Source organism: Sus scrofa, chromosome 12 (assembly GCF_054392235.1).
Source record: "Sus scrofa isolate SSC_HxYL_T2T_F1_AM1 chromosome 12, Sscrofa_HxYL_maternal_Yorkshire_Landrace_v2.0, whole genome shotgun sequence".
NCBI lineage: Eukaryota > Metazoa > Chordata > Mammalia > Artiodactyla > Suidae > Sus > Sus scrofa.
In genome coordinates this window covers 1,247,854-1,264,122 of record NC_139394.1, presented here as the reverse complement: position 1 = coordinate 1,264,122, position 16,269 = coordinate 1,247,854, and the positions used below count along the sequence as shown (strand labels likewise).

General features: G+C 66.6%; 1 protein-coding gene across 1 annotated transcript; it reads left to right on the top strand.

Annotated features, from left to right (window-relative positions):
* The first annotated feature begins 142 nt into the window (after positions 1–142).
* On the top strand, positions 143–12,828 carry HGS (hepatocyte growth factor-regulated tyrosine kinase substrate). Its single transcript, XM_021066440.2, has 22 exons — positions 143–245; positions 1,652–1,736; positions 1,963–2,038; positions 2,376–2,468; positions 3,871–3,994; positions 6,385–6,437; positions 6,939–7,007; positions 7,507–7,631; positions 8,387–8,462; positions 8,531–8,629; positions 8,727–8,822; positions 9,303–9,341; positions 9,417–9,557; positions 9,653–9,712; positions 10,048–10,255; positions 10,420–10,592; positions 10,671–10,811; positions 10,895–11,072; positions 11,493–11,626; positions 11,709–11,828; positions 11,914–12,003; positions 12,238–12,828. The coding sequence occupies exons 1-22, from the start codon at positions 209–211 to the stop codon at positions 12,346–12,348; spliced, it is 2,328 nt and encodes a 775-aa protein (XP_020922099.2). The 5' UTR covers positions 143–208; the 3' UTR covers positions 12,349–12,828.
* Positions 12,829–16,269: the final 3,441 nt, after the last annotated feature.

Here is a 16,269-nt window from a genome sequence, read left to right as displayed (position 1 = left end):
GTTCTCGGTGCTTTCAGTCAGCGGACGCGGGCCAATCGACGCCAGCGTCTGGGGAGAGCGGAAAGGCCCGCCTTCCCGCGTCTCCAGGACTGGCCGGCGACGTGCGCGTGCTCGTGCGCTTGCCCACAGAGAGGCGGAAGCGGAAGTCGGGGGCGCGCCGGTTCGCAGCAGGGAGCGCCGCGGCGTCGGGTCGGGGTCTGGGGTCGCCATGGGGCGCGGCAGCGGCACCTTCGAGCGTCTCCTAGGTAACGCGGCCCCGGCCCCTCATTGGGAAGGCCCCTGGCTCCCCGCGCACCCGGACTGTAGCCGCGCCACAGGGGCCTGGGCGCGCGGGCGACGCGGGGCCCGGCGGCCCGGGGCGCGGACCTGGCCCCGGCCGACTGGGTGAGGGTCCACACAAGAGACTGGCCAGGAGCCCCGGGGAAGCGACCCCCAGCGTTTGGCCGAGAGGGCCTCACGTCTTGAGTCACGAAGACGGGTGACTCAGTGAAATGAGGTCTTAGTAGACCTTTTTTCCCCCCAAAGACCTAGGTTGCGAGGGATTTGGGAGTTCAGACCCAAATTCAGGCTCGGGCGGGTGTAGCCAGCAGCGTCGTCTCTGGGACCTGCCAGGCCCTTTGGAGCGCTGCTGAGCTGGGGAACCAGACGGGCGCCGTCTGTCCCCGCTCGGCTGCAGGAAGCGTCTGGGCTTAGGGTGGCGTTCCTTGTGTGTGTCGGGGTGGAATGCCGACCCTTCAGAGCCTCCTAGAGGTCCCAGGCTTTAGAAGGGAAAATACATGTTTATAGGCAAGTCGCCCGCGCCCCCCAGGAACTGTGTTGTTTGGGGCAGGCGCTCTGGGGGCTGGCATGCTCGGTCCGCTGTCCGTCTTCCTTAGTGTGGTTTGGAGAAGACCCGAGATGAGGGGCCTCCCTTGCTCTTGGAACAGCAGGCGGAGGAACTTGGCTTGTGGGGGGGTTTGGCCCTCCAGTGATCAGCGCGGAAGATTACTGCCGGATCAGTATCGATCATTGTTGGATTCCAGGGAAGACGTACTGGCAGGGCAGGAGCGCCAGCCCGGGGGACACATCTGTCCACGTCTGTCCGTCTGAGGCAGCGGGGACGTAGAGGTCCTCCTTGTCGGGCCAGCCCTGTCTGCGCCCCCCAGAGCACTTGAAGCAGAGGAAGGGGGTCTGTGCTGCGTGTCTTTTTAGCTTTGGGCCAGTTGAGAGCTAGTTAAATAGATTAAAGAGCTGAAAAGCAGGGACTCGGACTGCAGAGCAGCAGCTGAGCATAGTGTTGAATCTTGGATCTGTCCCAGCAAGCTGTGTGATTCCAGGCAATGACCTCACCTGTTTCAGTTTGTCTGTGAAGAGGGTAGAAATGGCATTGAACTCCCTGAGTTGTGAGAGCGCACGTCGTGTTTGAGGCAGCACGTGCCCCGGATAAGCCCCCCTAGGGTTCTCTGTTGATGTCTGCCAGGCTGTCTGCGGTCTTTGGGAAAGGACAGCCCTTGGCTGGTGGTTGGCTGTCGGGAGGATGTCCACGCGGTCGTCCATTTGCTCCACGTGCCTGGAATGGGAAAGGGGCAGCCCCTCCTGCCTGCTGTGAGCTGGGGGGGCTGAGGGACCACAGGACAGGACATGCTCCTGCCATGGTGCGTTTCCGCCTTAGACAAAGCGACCAGCCAGCTTCTTCTGGAGACCGACTGGGAGTCCATCCTGCAGATCTGCGACCTGATCCGCCAGGGGGACACGCAGTGAGTGGTGCTTTGGAAGCGAAGGGGTGGCCACGCCGTGGGCTGGGGCTCTTGGTGCCCTCGGATCTTCCGAGATCTTGCCTTGACGGAAGCGCCCCGTTAGGCGCTGGTGGGGGGCGTGGCTGTCTGGAGGTGGCGGGCGGGCTTTTTCTCTGGCTTAGAGGCTGTTTTTTTTTTCTTTTGCTTTTTCTGTCTCTTTATTCAACGCTTTTCTTTTTATTATCAGAGCAAAGTATGCCGTGAGTTCCATCAAGAAAAAAGTAAACGACAAGAACCCCCATGTGGCCTTGTACGCCCTGGAGGTAATCAGATCCCCCACCCCAGTCGTCAGTGGGGGGGATGGGGGTGGCCGTCCTGCCACGGGGGCTGCCCAGGGAGGGTGGGCAGCAGTGGGAGCAGGGCCTTGCTCCTCCACCCAAGGCGGACACGCGTGGGCCCCCAGCTTGACCCCAGCGCCTGCTCTCAGGATAAAACACCCAGTTCGGAGCACATGCAGCCCTGGCTTCTGCCTGCCTGGGAGGCTGTGGTCAGCTGGGTGGCCTGTTGGGCCTGCCTCCTCCTGGGGAGGTGGGGCCCGTCCGGGAGGGAGATCCTTGACTCGAGCAGTGGCCCAGGCCTTCCCCTCCTCGGGGTCTGCAGGTCATGGAGTCTGTGGTGAAGAACTGCGGCCAGACTGTCCACGACGAGGTGGCCAACAAGCAGACCATGGAGGAGCTGAAGGAGCTGCTGAAGGTGGGGCTCCCCCAGAGGCTTCTCACGGGCGGGCCAGCACCTGTGGCTGGACAGCGGCGGGCCAGCAGGCGGGCCTTCTCGGTCCCTGCCTGGCAAGGTCAGGCCTTCCCAGAGGCCAGCCAGGACCGCATCTGGAGGCATGGAGGAGAGCCCGCTCCTCCTTTGAGGTTGGGCAGCCTTCCCGGGGGGCAGGAGCTGAGTCTGGAAGGGCCGCGGATGCTGAGAATGGAGAGGGCACACCATCTGCCAAAGGCAGGAACGGGCGGGGAGGCCTGGGGGCTCCGGCGGGCTGGGGGAGGATTCTGAGCAGGGAACCCCGTGAGCGACGTGTTTGTGGAGGAAGAGTTGGGGGAACAGCAGGGCTGGGGTGGTGGGGCAGTGGGCTCCCACCCCCAGGCAGAGGAGGGAAGGGCCTCGGGGCCCCGGGGTCCTGCCCACCTGCAGGGATTGTGATGTGGGTGGCGACGCCGGGAGGCTGTGTGATGCAGAGCGGGCGGTGCAGCTGTCTTGCAGGTGAGGCTGCCCTGCCCTGCGTGGCAGCCAAGGAGTTCAGCCCCGGTACCGTCTCTGCCACCGAGGCCGGGTCCTGGCAGCCAGGAGCCCATCTGGGGCGGAGCTGTCTGTGGGTTTCTCCTCCTGGTGGACAGTGCAGGGGTAGGATCATGCCCTCCTTCCCTTGGCACAGCTGTGCCCTGTTCCTACTGCACGTGGTCCTCGTCCTCCGAGGGGCGGGGTGCGACAGGAGGGGGCTCCCTGACTCAACACAGGTTACAGGAAGGAGCAGAACCCGGCTCGCGGGCTGCAGTCGGCGTCTCTGATGCCGCTCTGTCGCTCGCCGTGCTGAGTGTGGTATGCGGACAGGTGTCCAAGAGAGCCCCGGGGTGTGCTTGGCTCTGCTTTAACCGCCTGGCGGAGTGGCTCTGACGTGGGGAGCTTTCTGCAGCCACCCCCCCGCCGGCCAGGCTGGCCCTGGCGGCTCCCTGGCCCAGGCCTGCTTGGTTCTGCCTGTTCGAGGCTGGCCTTAGCCGGCACCAGTGTGGTTTACTGACTGGGGGGCTCCCTCCCTAGGTGTTCAGGGTCCTGCGGAGCTGGGGTGGTCATAGGTTGCTGTAGGCCAGCAGGGATTGGAGAGCCTCCACCGAGGGCCCCCCGGCTTCTCCCAGGTGGTTAAAGATGAGTCCAGGCGCTGGATGCACAGATAGACGTCGTGTGTGTGTCCTCAGGCCTGGGTTCCTGGGAGGAGGCCTGCGTCTGGGGTGGGGTGGGGTCGCTACACCGCCCCACCGCCCCCCCTGTGCCTGCCCCGTCTGCTCACAGCGGCCGGCTCCTGCCAGCCAGCTGCTCGCCGTGGTCGTTGCAGCTGCGTCTGCGGCCCCTCACCCGCGTCGTCCGCTCTCTGCAGAGGCAGGTGGAAGTCAGCGTGCGCAACAAGATCCTGCACCTGATTCAGGCCTGGGCGCACGCCTTCCGGAACGAGCCCAAGTACAAGGTGGTCCAGGACACGTACCAGATCATGAAGGTGGAAGGTGGGTCCAGGCCTGGGGCTCAGGGCGCGGCGCCAGCGGGCCCTTGCAGGGTGTGGACGGCTCCCGACTGCTCCTGCCCCGCGGGCTTGGGCTCGGCCCGGCTCTGGGCCTCCCACCCACGGGGTAGGGCCGAGGGACGGGAGCTGAGTCCCAAGAGGCGCGGGGCCTGGGAAGGCGGTCAGGCTGGGCACTGGGCCTGGGCCAGCGGGGTGGACGGTGTGGGAGGAGTGGTCGGGAGGCCCGGAGAGCAGGGGACATGGCGCCAGGCCTGAGCTCGGATGTACCAACAAGAGAAGGTTGGGCCCAGGGGCCTCAGGGTCGGGCGCCCCGGTCTCGAGCACACGGCTGCCAGGTGCACAGCAGCTACCATCCCGGGGGCTGGGGTGGGGTCTGGCTGGGAGCTCAGCGCAGTGCAAGTCCCTGGAGGGCCTGGGACTGGGGTGGCGGGCGGCTGGGGGGAACTCGGGGACATTTTCTTTTGTTTGAAGTGTCGTCGATGACAACGTTGTGTTTCTGCTGTGCAGTTACACAGGTGTATGTATTCTTCTCAAAATTCTTTATTTATTTTTTTTCTTTTTCTTGGGACCGCTCCTGCGGTATGTGGAGGTTCCTAGGCTGGGTGTCGAGTGGGAACTACAGCTGCCGGCCCACGCCACAGCCATAGCCGCAGCCACGCGGGATCCGAGCCACGTCTGTGAGCTACACCACAGCTCACGACAACACTAGATCCTTGACTTGCTGTGCGGGGCCAGGGGTCAAACCCGAGGCCTCCTGGATGCCAGTGGGACTTGTTCGCGCGGCCCCACCGCTGGAGCCCCTCCCGGTGCTTGGCTGCTGCGTTGCCGCGGGCCGCGGGGCGGGGCCCCGAGCTGGACCGCGGTGCTCGCAGCCCTTCTTCCCGTTGGTGACGGTTGGTGGTTCGTGGTCGCTCCTCCTCGGCTCCCGCTCGTCTCCGACTCGACCACGAGTCTGTTCTCCGTGTCGTGAACTTGTTCCTGTTGCGTAGATGAGGCCACTTGTGCCGTCTTTAGGCCCCCCGTGTAAGGGGTATCGTGTGTCTTTTCGTGGTTTACGTCGCTCAGTGTGAGACTCTCCAGCTCCCTCCGGGATGTTGCACGGGGCTTTACACGCCTGTCCTGCTTGTTCTTTTCTTACATCTGAGTGGGGGTCCCTTGTGCACACGACTGTGTACACACAGAAGCATCCATCCTACCTCTTTCTCTTTTTGTCCTTTTTTGATATTTTTAGGGCTGCACCTGCGGCACATGGAGGTTCCCAGGCAGGGTTCGAATCGGCCACAGCTGCCGGCCTCCACCGCAGCCACAGCCACGCCAGATCCGAGCCGCGTCTTCAACCCACACCACAGCTCACGGCAACACTGGATCCTTGCCCCGCCGATCGAGGCCGGGGGTCAAACCCGCAGCCTCGTGGTTCCTCATCAGATCTGTTTCTGCTGCACCACGACGGGAACTCCTGCTGTTTGTAGACTTTTTGGCGGTGGCCCTTCTGAGTGGTGGGACATGCGCCCGTCGTCGTCCTTGTCTTGACTCGCGTCTCGGCAGCGACGAGCGACGAGCGGGGCGTCTCTCCTGGGCCTCCGGGCCGGCGGCCCGCCTCTCCGCAGAAGCGCCCGTTGCAGCCTGCTCGCCTTCTGCGGGGCGGGTTCCTCTTCGCGTCCTTGCCGGTGTTTTCTCCCAGAGCCTGGCTCGTCTTTTTGTTTCGTTTACGGTTTCTTTTGCCGAGCAAAGCGTGTACATTTGAGTAGGTTCCGCTTGTTTAGTTTTGCTTTGGCTTCCGTCGCCTTGGGAGCTGTGCGGTGGCCGTGGAGAGGCGGCGGGCTGGGCTCGGAGGCTGTGGGTTCAGGCCCTGTTTGGAGGCTGCGCCGGTGCTCGCGCCAGGCGTGGAATGAGATGGCCGGGCAGGGGCCTGCCTGTCCGCGGGAGGAGCGGGAGCGGCGGAGGCGCCTGCTGGCTGTGGCCTGGGCAGGCCCATGCGGACACTGATGAGCTGGCCTCAAGCCCTCGGTCACCGAGCGTGAGCCACGAGGATCTCTGGAGCTCTTTGGGACTCCTGAGGGTCCGTGCCTCGGAGCTTAGGACCCCCGACTTTAAGAGCCCTGGGAAGTACGGTTGGCTGGAGTGTGGGACAGGAGCAGGTGGGGGTCCGGGGCTGGCCTGTGCGGGCCTGGACCTGGCGGGAGCAAGGCCTGGCTCTGTGGGGGGCCCGGGGCTGGGGGATGGTCCCTGCACCTGCTGCGGGGGCAGGTGGTGGAGGGGCTCGGGGCCTCTCCTGTCGGCTTCGGGTTGGGGGAGGCAGCTGGAGGGGACTGGCAAGGCTGGAGACTCGCATGCCAGGGTGGCATGCGGCAGTAACGGGCCTCTCTTTCCCAGGACACGTCTTCCCAGAGTTCAAGGAGAGCGATGCCATGTTCGCCGCGGAGAGGGTGCGTCTGCGGGCTGCGGGGGTTGGGTGTCAGGATGCTTGAGGGGGGCAGGAGGCCCTGGGGCCCCGGCTTGTCGGGAACAGGCGAGCTGCTGGTAGTCTCCGGGAGTGCGCCCCGCTTCCCAGAGTAGAATGTGCAGCCGCGTCTGCAGGCTGACCAGGGCCTCAGGGCTGTGGCTGGCGGTTCCTGTGGTTAAAATGAACGCCTGAGTCCCCAGAGCTGCGGGAAGTCTTACCATCAGGCCTTTAAGGAGGAGTTCCCTGGGGGTCTAGTGGTTAGGATTCTGCGCTTCTGCTGCTGTGGCCCGCACTCTGGAAACAGATCGCACAGAAGCTGCTGACCATGCAGCCAAAGAAGAAAAAGGAAGTCGGTTGGGGGGGGTGGTCCTTCCTTGAGTCACGTCCACGGTGGCTCAGCCCCAGTTCCCCGTGCATTCTGGGGCCTTCTCCCCACTGTGGGCAGGGGCCCAGGGGCCGCGTGACCCAACTCTGCCACCCCCAGGCCCCTGACTGGGTGGATGCCGAGGAATGCCACCGGTGCCGCGTGCAGTTCGGGGTCATGACCCGCAAGGTGAGTGCCCGCCCCGGCTCCACGTGTGGCTGCCACCATGAGCACGAGGCCCCTGTACCCGCACCGCGTCCTTTGCCCTTGGTGGGGACCTGCTGGTGTGGGGAACGTGGTGCTCCAGTGGTCACGGCCCTCAGGCGAAGCCCGGGCAAGGCTGCTGCCCGGGGGGACACCCAGTGCCTGTGCCCGGGAGCTTGGGTCTGCGCTGCCTCAGCCAACAGCCCTGGAGCCGGGAGTCCCGCTGCCTCAGCCAGGCGGCCACCCTCTTCCCCCCGGGTGCTCCCGGACCCCCCCCCCCCAAGAAAGCTTGTTGTTCAGGCACGTTTTTGGTGACGTTTTCTTTGAAATTTGCCGCCCTTTGCCCCAAGTGGAGGCTGTGTTTGAGAGCTCAGAAGGGGCCTCTGTTGCCTCCTGGGCCCACCTCCTGCCCTCCGGCCAGGCGGTGCTGGGCAGGTGGGGTGGGCGTGAGGGGCCGGCCGGGCCTGACCCGCCCGTGTCGCAGCACCACTGCCGGGCGTGCGGCCAGATCTTCTGTGGCAAGTGCTCCTCCAGGTGCTCCACCATCCCCAAGTTCGGCATCGAGAAGGAGGTGCGCGTGTGCGAGCCCTGCTACGAGCAGCTCAACAAGTGAGTCCGGCCGTCCGGCACGCAGCTCCCAGCCCTGCAGCTGGCGCCCCCTCGACGTCACCCCGTGCACCTCCTCCCCACTGCCCCGTCCCCAGGCCCTCGCGTGCTGAGCCAGTGGAGGCCCAGCCGCAGGCGCCCGTCCCTCCCCTGGCCTCTGCAGAGCTTCCCCAGGGGAGCCTGACCATGGCCGTGACCGCCGCGCGGCTCTTGAGCTGGGCCGTGTGGCATCCACGTGGTGCCCACGCCTCCCTGTGGCCTCTGGGTCCCCTGTGCCGGTGGCGTCCTGGGGCAGTTCCGTCCTGTCAGGACCCCGTGTGTTTCAGCCCCTCGTCATTCGTGGCCAGGACACGTTTGAGGGTCCAGGCTCTGGGGCCTGTTTGGTTCGGGTGCGAGGCTGCCTCGCGGTTGGAGTTGGGTTCTGGGCGGCTGGTCTGGAGGCCCGTGCTGTCCGTCTGTCCCGCATCAGCGAGGGCCCGATCCCCGGGCTCAGTGGGGTCTTGCTGCACAGGCGGCCCTGTTCCGTGGGAAGCGGCAGCCTGGGCGGTGTCCAAGCCCCGTTTCCAGGAGGGCAGCTGTAGCTTAGATGGGAGACTCTCCCGGGCCCCACTGCCCGGAGGGGACCGCTGGTTTGAGGGTCTGGCTGCACTGGGGTGTGGTCCTTGTGCGGGGACCTTGAAGAAGCCCCGGGCAACGTCCTCGAGAGCTTGGGGGGCCGAGGTAAGCGCATGCCAACCCCCAGCCCGTGTCTCCTCTAGGAAAGCGGAGGGGAAGGCCGCCTCGACGGAGCTGCCCCCGGAGTACCTGACCAGCCCCCTGTCGCAGCAGTCTCAGGTACTGCCCGGGCCGGCGGGGGGCGCCTGGCCCCCGGGCCCCCGCTCAGGCCGCCCTGTCCCCCCCAGCTGCCCCCCAAGAGGGATGAGACGGCCCTGCAGGAGGAGGAGGAGCTGCAGCTGGCCCTGGCCTTGTCGCAGTCGGAGGCCGAGGAGAAGGAGAGGATGGTGAGCCGGGCGGCCGCGCCGAGCCCGGGGCTGGGGGGCTGGGGGGCCGGGGAGAGCGGGCGGCCCTGGCGACACCCTCCTCCCGGTCCTCCCGCAGAGGCAGAAGTCGGCCTACGCCGCATACCCCAAGGCGGAGCCCGCACCCGTGGCCTCGTCGGCGCCGCCGGCCAGCAGCCTGTACTCTTCGCCCGTGGTGAGCCCCCCCCAGCTTGCCCGTCCGCTGGACCCCCTCCCGGGGCGGGCGCTGCACCCCAGCAAGGACCTGCGTGTCTCGCGGGCGGGGGCTGCGTGCGGCCTGGAGGCCTTGCTGTCAAGACTCCAGACCCCGCACAGCCCCCCGGGCAGGCGGCGGGGCGCCTGGGGTCAAAGGTGCCGGGCCTGCCTCTGGCTCCGTGGCCGCGGCCGCACTGCGCTCCGGGCTCCGCCCAAGGTCTGTGAGAAGGGGGCACCTGAGGTCTGGAAAGTCACTCGCCAGCCTTGCGGGCTCTGCGTGGGGCTCAGAGCGGCCTGCCACCCGCCCCCTGGGGTGTCGTGGGGGCGCGTCCTGAGCCCCTCAGGCCTGGGACGGGCTCCGGCCAGCCTCCGGCGGCCCCTCACCGCTGCGCGTCCTGAGCGGCGGTGGCCGGGGTTGCCGCTGCTCCGCCGTGGCCCCTCACGCCCCGCGTCTCCCCAGAACTCGTCGGCGCCTCTGGCCGAGGACATTGACCCCGAGGTGAGGACACCCTGCCTGCGGCACGTTCCTCTCGCGCTCTCCCGGCCCCGCGAGTGACCCCCTCTTGCCGTGCAGCTCGCCCGCTACCTCAACCGCAACTACTGGGAGAAGAAGCAGGAGGAAGCTCGGAAGAGCCCCACGCCCTCCGCGCCCGTGCCTCTGGCCGAGCCCGCCGCCCAGCCCGGGGAGGGACACGCGGTCCCTGCGAGCGTGGAGGTGGGCGCCGCTCTCGGGCTCCCCTCCCTGTGCCCTGGGTGGGGGCACCAGGGCGGGCAGAGGGGGAGCCCCACTCACTCTCTGGCCCCTTCCAGACCCCCCTCCCGGAGGGAGACCCTCAGCCTGTAACTCCCGCCGGGGGCCCCTTTGGCGAGGTAAGTGGCTCCCCCCTCGGGCGGGGGGCGAACTGGCCTCCGGGAGCCCCGGCACCAGGCCCCGCCCAGGCACCTGCGCCCGTGGGACCCCCCCAGAGCCCGGTGGCCCCGAACTCGGCCCCTCGCTGCCGGCCCTGAACCGGTGGGGACGTTCCAGGCTCTGCGCTTGGTTTGTCACCTGGTGGGCAAGGGACAGGCTCCGACCAGCTCGGCCGCCACGCAGCCCGTCCCCGTCCCCCCGAGAACTGCTCGCAGAGCCGGCGCGGGACGGAGCCCCTCGGGGCGGGGGTGGGGGGCGCCCCGGGCAGTGACCAGCCCCCCCCCGGGCCCGGCAGTACCAGAACGGGGAGTCGGAGGAGAGCCACGCGCAGTTCCTGAAGGCGCTGCAGAATGCCGTCTCCACCTTCGTCAACCGCGTGAGGAGCAACCACGTGCGTGGCCGCAGCATCACCAACGACTCGGCCGTGCTGTCGCTCTTCCAGTCCATCAACGGCATGCACCCGCAGCTGCTCGAGCTGCTCAACCAGCTGGACGAGCGCAGGCGTAGGTGCCGCGCCCGCCAGGGCCGGGGTGCCCTCTGGGCCCGGGCTTGCGTGGGGGGGGCTGCCCAGAGGAGGTCCCGGGCCGGGCGCTCGGCAGAGTCACTGCCACCGGCGGGCGGCCCGAGCCTCTAGCCCACGCCGAGGGCTCCCTGCTCGCCCCCGCAGTGTACTACGAAGGGCTGCAGGACAAGCTGGCGCAGATCCGCGACGCCCGGGGGGCCCTCAGCGCCTTGCGGGAGGAGCACCGGGAGAAGCTGCGCCGTGCAGCCGAGGAGGCTGAGCGCCAGCGCCAGATCCAGCTGGCCCAGAAGCTGGAGATCATGCGACAGAAGAAGCAGGTGTGCTGGCGGTGGCGGTGGCGGTGGAGGCAGCCCCGGGGTGTGGGTGCGGCGGGCCTGACGCTGCCTGGCCCCCAGGAGTACCTGGAGGTGCAGCGGCAGCTGGCCATCCAGCGCCTGCAGGAGCAGGAGAAGGAGCGGCAGCTGCGGCTGGAGCAGCAGAAGCAGACCATCCAGATGCGGGCCCAGATGCCCGCCTTCTCCCTGCCCTACGCCCAGGTGCCCAAGCCCACCCCTCGCCTGCGCCCTCCGTGGACTCCGGGGACCGGGGACCACCCTGACGGCCGCTTCTCTGTCCCCAGCTCCAGGCCATGCCCACGGCTGGCGGCGTGCTGTACCAGCCCTCCGGCCCAGCCAGCTTCGCGGGCACCTTCAGCCCGGCGGGCTCGGTGGAGGGCTCCCCCATGCACACCGTGTACATGAGCCAGCCCGCCCCGGCCGCCGGCGGCCCCTACCCGAGCCTGCCTGGAGCCGCAGCAGGTGAGGGGGCGGCGCACCAGCCCCCACCTTCCTCTTCTCTGGGTTCCCTTGGCGCCCCTCAGATCCTCGGGGCGGTGCAGAGGGGCACCAAGGAGGGGATCCCCAACGCTCCCCTTAGTTCTTGCTCTCCTCCCGCGCACGCCTCCTCTTCCGAGTGATTCGGGGGGCGGGGGGGCAGGCGTGCCCTTTACTCCTGGAGCCCTTGGTGCGTTTGCTAGGCCAGGATGTCCGCTGAGGCCGTGGTGTGACCGTGTCGCCCTCGGCCCCGGAGACTCCCTCTGTGCGGAGGGCAGACCTGTCGCGTGTGTGGAGCAGACTTGCCTTTCCTTTAACCTAGAACATTCTTGGCTTTGCCCTGGGGTCTCCGCGCCACCCTGGTTCCACGAAACTCAGGGCGGTGAGCTCTTTCTTCCTCCACAGACCCCAGCATGGTGGGCGCCTACATGTACCCGGCAGGGGCCACAGGCGCACAGACGGCCCCCCCAGGCCCTGCCGGGCCCACCGCCAGCCCGGCCTACTCGTCCTACCAGCCCAGCCCCGCGCAGGCCTACCAGGTAGGCGCCAGGCCTCCCCGCCCCAGCGAGGCCGTGCCCAGGGCCCAGGCCCTCTCCCTCCATCGCCCCCTTCCCTCCGCAGAACGTGGCCTCGCAGCCTCCGCAGAGCCTCCCAGCCGTCTCCCAGCCCCCGCAGGCCGGCGCCCTGGGCTACGTCGGGGGCCAGGCGGTGTCCGTGGGCTACCAGCCCTACGGCATGCAGGTGAGAGGCTGGGGTCTTTGCCGCAGCCCCTCCAGCTCGCCTCTCTGGTCGCCTTTGGCTCAGCGTGCGGGTGTCTCCCCTCCAGGGTCTCTTGACTGCCCTCCCCGGCCAGGACGCGCCTCTGCCGCCCCCGCAGCAGCCCTACCTCACAGGGCAGCAGCCCGTGTACCAGCAGGTGAGGCTCCGCGGGGGCCACAGGAGTTGTGGCCAGTGCGGCCAGGACACACAGCACCACGGGTGTCAAACTCGTGCGTTTGTTTAAAAGCCCGGGGTCACGTCAGGTCAGCTCCACGGCCGTGACTTGGGAGGTCCTGGGTCTGCGCTCTCTGGGGGACACCGGGTAGGGCCCATGCTGGCCATGTTGTGTTCTGGGAGGGGGGGACAGACGTGGCTTGTGTGTCCTTCTCAGATGGCACCCTCCGGAGGCCCTCCCCAGCAGCAGCCCCCTGTGGCCCAGCAGCCGCCCGCACAGGGGCCGCCGGCACAGGGCAGCGAGGCCCAGCTCATCTCCTTCGACTGAGCCTGGCGGGGAGCCCCCCCACCCCCATCCGAGTAACACTACGGTTCTGGCCGCCTGTCTCTTAAGTGCGTCATCCTCCCGCCTCCAGCTCCTCTAGGCCTGTTGTGTCCTTGCTCCGCGCGGGCCAGGGGTGGGGGGTCCTTCACCCCAGCCCCGCCCTTTGTGCCCACCTGCTGCCCCCAGGCCCCGTCCTTGTGCATCTGCCCAGCTGGTGTCTGACTCCATCCCCAGGGCTGGGCCTCCGGGAGGAGGGTGGAGGGAAGGCACTTCTCGGAGAGGATCGCCCAGCCCAGCCACCCTGACACCTCAGGGCCTGTGGTCTGGGACTGGCCTGGGGACACCCCGGGCGGTCGGGCATGTGCGCCCCCCCCCCACCGCTGTGAGCATGAGGGGCGTGGGCCTGTCTCTAGCTTCTCTGCTTCTGAGCTGTCCTCTCACCCAGCGGAATGGAACAGCGAGAATAAAGTGTCTTTCAACGAGTGTTTGGGGGTCTGCTCCGAGGGAGGGGGTGGCCGCCGGTGCAGCTCTGGATGGGGTGCAGGTGCTCCGCCCCCGGCCCAGGCCCACAGGCAGCTCCCCTGGCCGGACACTGCTCGGCCTTGGCTGTGGGTCCTGGCTCTAGGCCCAGCCCACCTACTGGTTTAGGGCTCGTCTAAACTAGACGCCCAGTCTCTCGTGTCCAGCGCAGGACGTTTCACACCCCTGAGGTATGCAGACCACTTCTCTGGACCAATGGACGGGCTTAATAGGGCCGAGGGCAGCCCTGCCGAAGTCGCGGCTGTTGCCGTCTGGGCTCTTGGAAAGTCGTCGTGATGTTTGGGACAGCAAGGGGGGCGGGGTGTCCCTCACTGCTTTTAAAGAGCAAAGGCCCCAGAACCTGGGGGGCTGGGGACACCCCACGTACTGAATGGGAACTGGGCCCAGAGGCGGCAGCAGCAGCAGCAGCGGATCCGGGTAGCTGAAGACCGAGCCAGGGCTTGCGCTTCTCTCGCAGGTGAAGCGCTAGGCCTTTCGCCAGAACCCCATCCTCGACCCATTTCGGGCTCAGGCACAGCATTTAGCAGCCGCTGTAAGCGGAGTCCCGAGCTCGCTGCGGGCCTGATCTCCGCGAAGCGCGGCCGCCGTTTAACTTCAGGAAGAAATCGAAGAGAAGGCGGCCCGAAGGGCAGGGGCGCTCCTCCCGCCCGGGGAGCACGGGTTGCAGGCGGCCGGGCCCTGCGGCGGCGCAAACCTCACGAGCCCGTTCTCGGGGGCAGGTGTCGCCGGGCCAGGGCCCGGCTAATTATCCCTGGCAGCGCCACCCGGGAACTGGCGCCACACCTTTCTCGGTTCCTCGTTTGCCCTGCGAGGGGAGAGTCCCCACCTTTCCCTTTCCCGCCTCCCCGCCAGCCAAGGTCTGCGCCTGCGCGGCCCGCCGCCTTGGGCGTAATCTCGGAGGACGAGAGGCGGCAAGTCGAGCTACGGCTAGAGCGTCTCTCCCCCCAGCTCGTATGCTCAGTGTTCTTGGCGGACACAGCGTGTCTTCCCCCAGTATGTATTCCTATTGACCCGGGGGGCTGGAGCATCCTCGGCCCTGGCTCCTGTGCTCAGCGAACTTAGTCCGCCCGGCCGTCTTGCCGGCTAGAGCGTCCACCCTCAGCTCCCAGGCCCCAGCCGGCTAGAGTGCCTCCTCAACGCGTATGCTCGTTGGTTTTGGGGGTTAGAGAGACGGCCTCCCTCTCTTACGCCCGGCCGTCCGGCTGGCTAGAGCGCCCACCCTCAGCTCTTAAGCCCCAGTAGGCTAGAGTGTCCTTTCAGCTCGTATGCTCGTTGGATCTGGGGGCTAGAGACTTCTCCCGCAGCCGTATGCTCGGCAGTCCGGTCGGCTAGAGTGTCTACCCTCAGTTTGTGTGCTCTTTGGGTTCTGGGTGTTAAAGTGTCCGCTCTCAGTTCGTACGGTCCTCTTTGGTCATGTGCTTGGCCGTCCGGCCGGCTAGAGCGTACACCCTCAGCGCACATGCTCCAGCCGGCTAGAGTGTCCTCAGCTTTTATGCTCGTTGGTTTGGGGGGCTAGAGAGTCCTCCCCCAGCGCGTATGCTCGGAGGCCCGGCCGGCTAGAGCGTCGACCCTCAGCTCGTATGCTCTTTGCATCTCGGGGCTAGAGTGTCGACCCTCAGCTCGTATGCGCCAGCAAGCTAGAGCGTCCTTTCAGCTCGTATTCTCCAGCCGGCTAGAGTGTCCTCTCAGGTTTTATGCTCGTTGGTCTTGGGGGGCTAGAGAATCGCCCAGCGCTTATGCTCAGCGGTCCGGCCGACTAGAGCGTCTACCCTCCACCGCTCCCTAGCTCGTATGCTCCTTGGTTTTGGGGGCTTCGAGAGTCGTTCTCCAGTTCATATGCTCGGTCCGACGGGCTAGAGCGTCCACCCTCAGCTCGTCTGCTCCAGCCGGCTAGAGTGTCCTCTCAGCTCGTATGCTCGTTGGTTCTGGGGGCTAGAGAATCGGGCCCCGGCTCTCATGCTCGTAGTCCGGTCGGCTAGAGCGCCCCCCAACTCGTACACTCAGCCGTCCGGCCGGTTAAAAGATCGGCCTTCCGCTCGTATACTCCAGCTGGCTAGAGTGTCCTCTCAACTCGTTGGTTCTAGGGGCTAGAGAGTTTTCCCCCCAGTGCATATGCTCGACCGTACGGCCGGCTAGAGTGTCGACCCTCATCTCGTATGCTCTTTGTTTCTAGGGGCTAGATCCTTGGCCCTCAGCTCGTATGCTCCAGCAAACTAGAGCGTCCTCTCAGTTCGTATGCTTGGCGGTCCGGCCGGCTAGAGCGTACACCCTCAGCGCACATGCTCCAGCCGGCTAGAGTGTCCTCAGCTTTTATGCTCGTTGGTTTTGGGGGCTAGAGAGTCCTCCCGCAGCGCGTATGCTCGGAGGTCCGGCCGGCTAGAGCGTCGACCCGCAGCTCGTATGCTCTTTGAATCTCGGGGCTAGAGTGTCCCCTCAGCTTTTATACTCGTTGGTTTTGGGGGCTAGAGAGTCCTCCCGCAGCGCCTACGCTCGGAGGTCCGGCCGGCTAGAGCGTCGACCCTCAGCTCATATGCTCTTTGCTTCTCGGGGCTAGAGTGTCGACCCTCAGCTCGTCTGCTCCAGCCGGCTAGAGTGTCCTCTCAGCTTTTATGCTCGTTGGTTTTGGGGGCTAGAGAGTCCTCCCGCAGCGCGTATGCTCGGAGGTCCGGCCGGCTAGAGCGTCGACCCGCAGCTCGTATGCTCTTTGAATCTCGGGGCTAGAGTGTCCCCTCAGCTTTTATACTCGTTGGTTTTGGGGGCTAGAGAGTCCTCCCGCAGCGCCTACGCTCGGAGGTCCGGCCGGCTAGAGCGTCGACCCTCAGCTCATATGCTCTTTGCTTCTCGGGGCTAGAGTGTCGACCCTCAGCTCGTCTGCTCCAGCCGGCTAGAGTGTCCTCTCAGCTTTTATGCTCGTTGGTTTTGGGGGCTAGAGAGTCCTCCCGCAGCGCGTATGCTCGGAGGTCCGGCCGGCTAGAGCGTCGACCCTCAGCTCGTATGCTCTTTCCTTCTCGGGGCTAGAGTGTCCTCTCAGCTTTTATGCTCGTTGGTTTTGGGGGCTAGAGAATCCCCCCCAGCGCTTCGGCTCAACGGTCCCGCCGACTAGAGCGCCCCCAAAGCGTATGCTCAGCCGTCCGGCTGGTTAAAAGGTCGGCCTTCCGCTCGTATACTCCAGCCAGCTAGAGTGTCTTCTCAGCGCTAATGCTCGGCCGTCTGGTCGGCTAGAGCGTCTCCCCTCAGCGCATGTGCCCTTTGGCTCCGGGGGCTAGAGAGTCCTCCCGCAGCGCGTATGCTCGGTGGTCCGGAAGGATAGAGTTTGTGTTTCCGACGACCCAGCCGGCTAGAGCGTCTTACCCCCAGCTCGGCTGTCCAGCCGGCTAGAGCGTC

Excerpts from the sequence above, each read along its gene's own strand:
- HGS (XM_021066440.2), top strand. The coding sequence starts at position 209 with ATGGGGCGCGGCAGCGGCACCTTCGAGCGTCTCCTAG. Across the intron at positions 8,630-8,726 it reads CCGAGGAGAAGGAGAGGATG|AGGCAGAAGTCGGCCTACGC; the intron begins GTGAGCCGGGCG and ends GTCCTCCCGCAG. Across the intron at positions 8,823-9,302 it reads GCCTGTACTCTTCGCCCGTG|AACTCGTCGGCGCCTCTGGC; the intron begins GTGAGCCCCCCC and ends GCGTCTCCCCAG.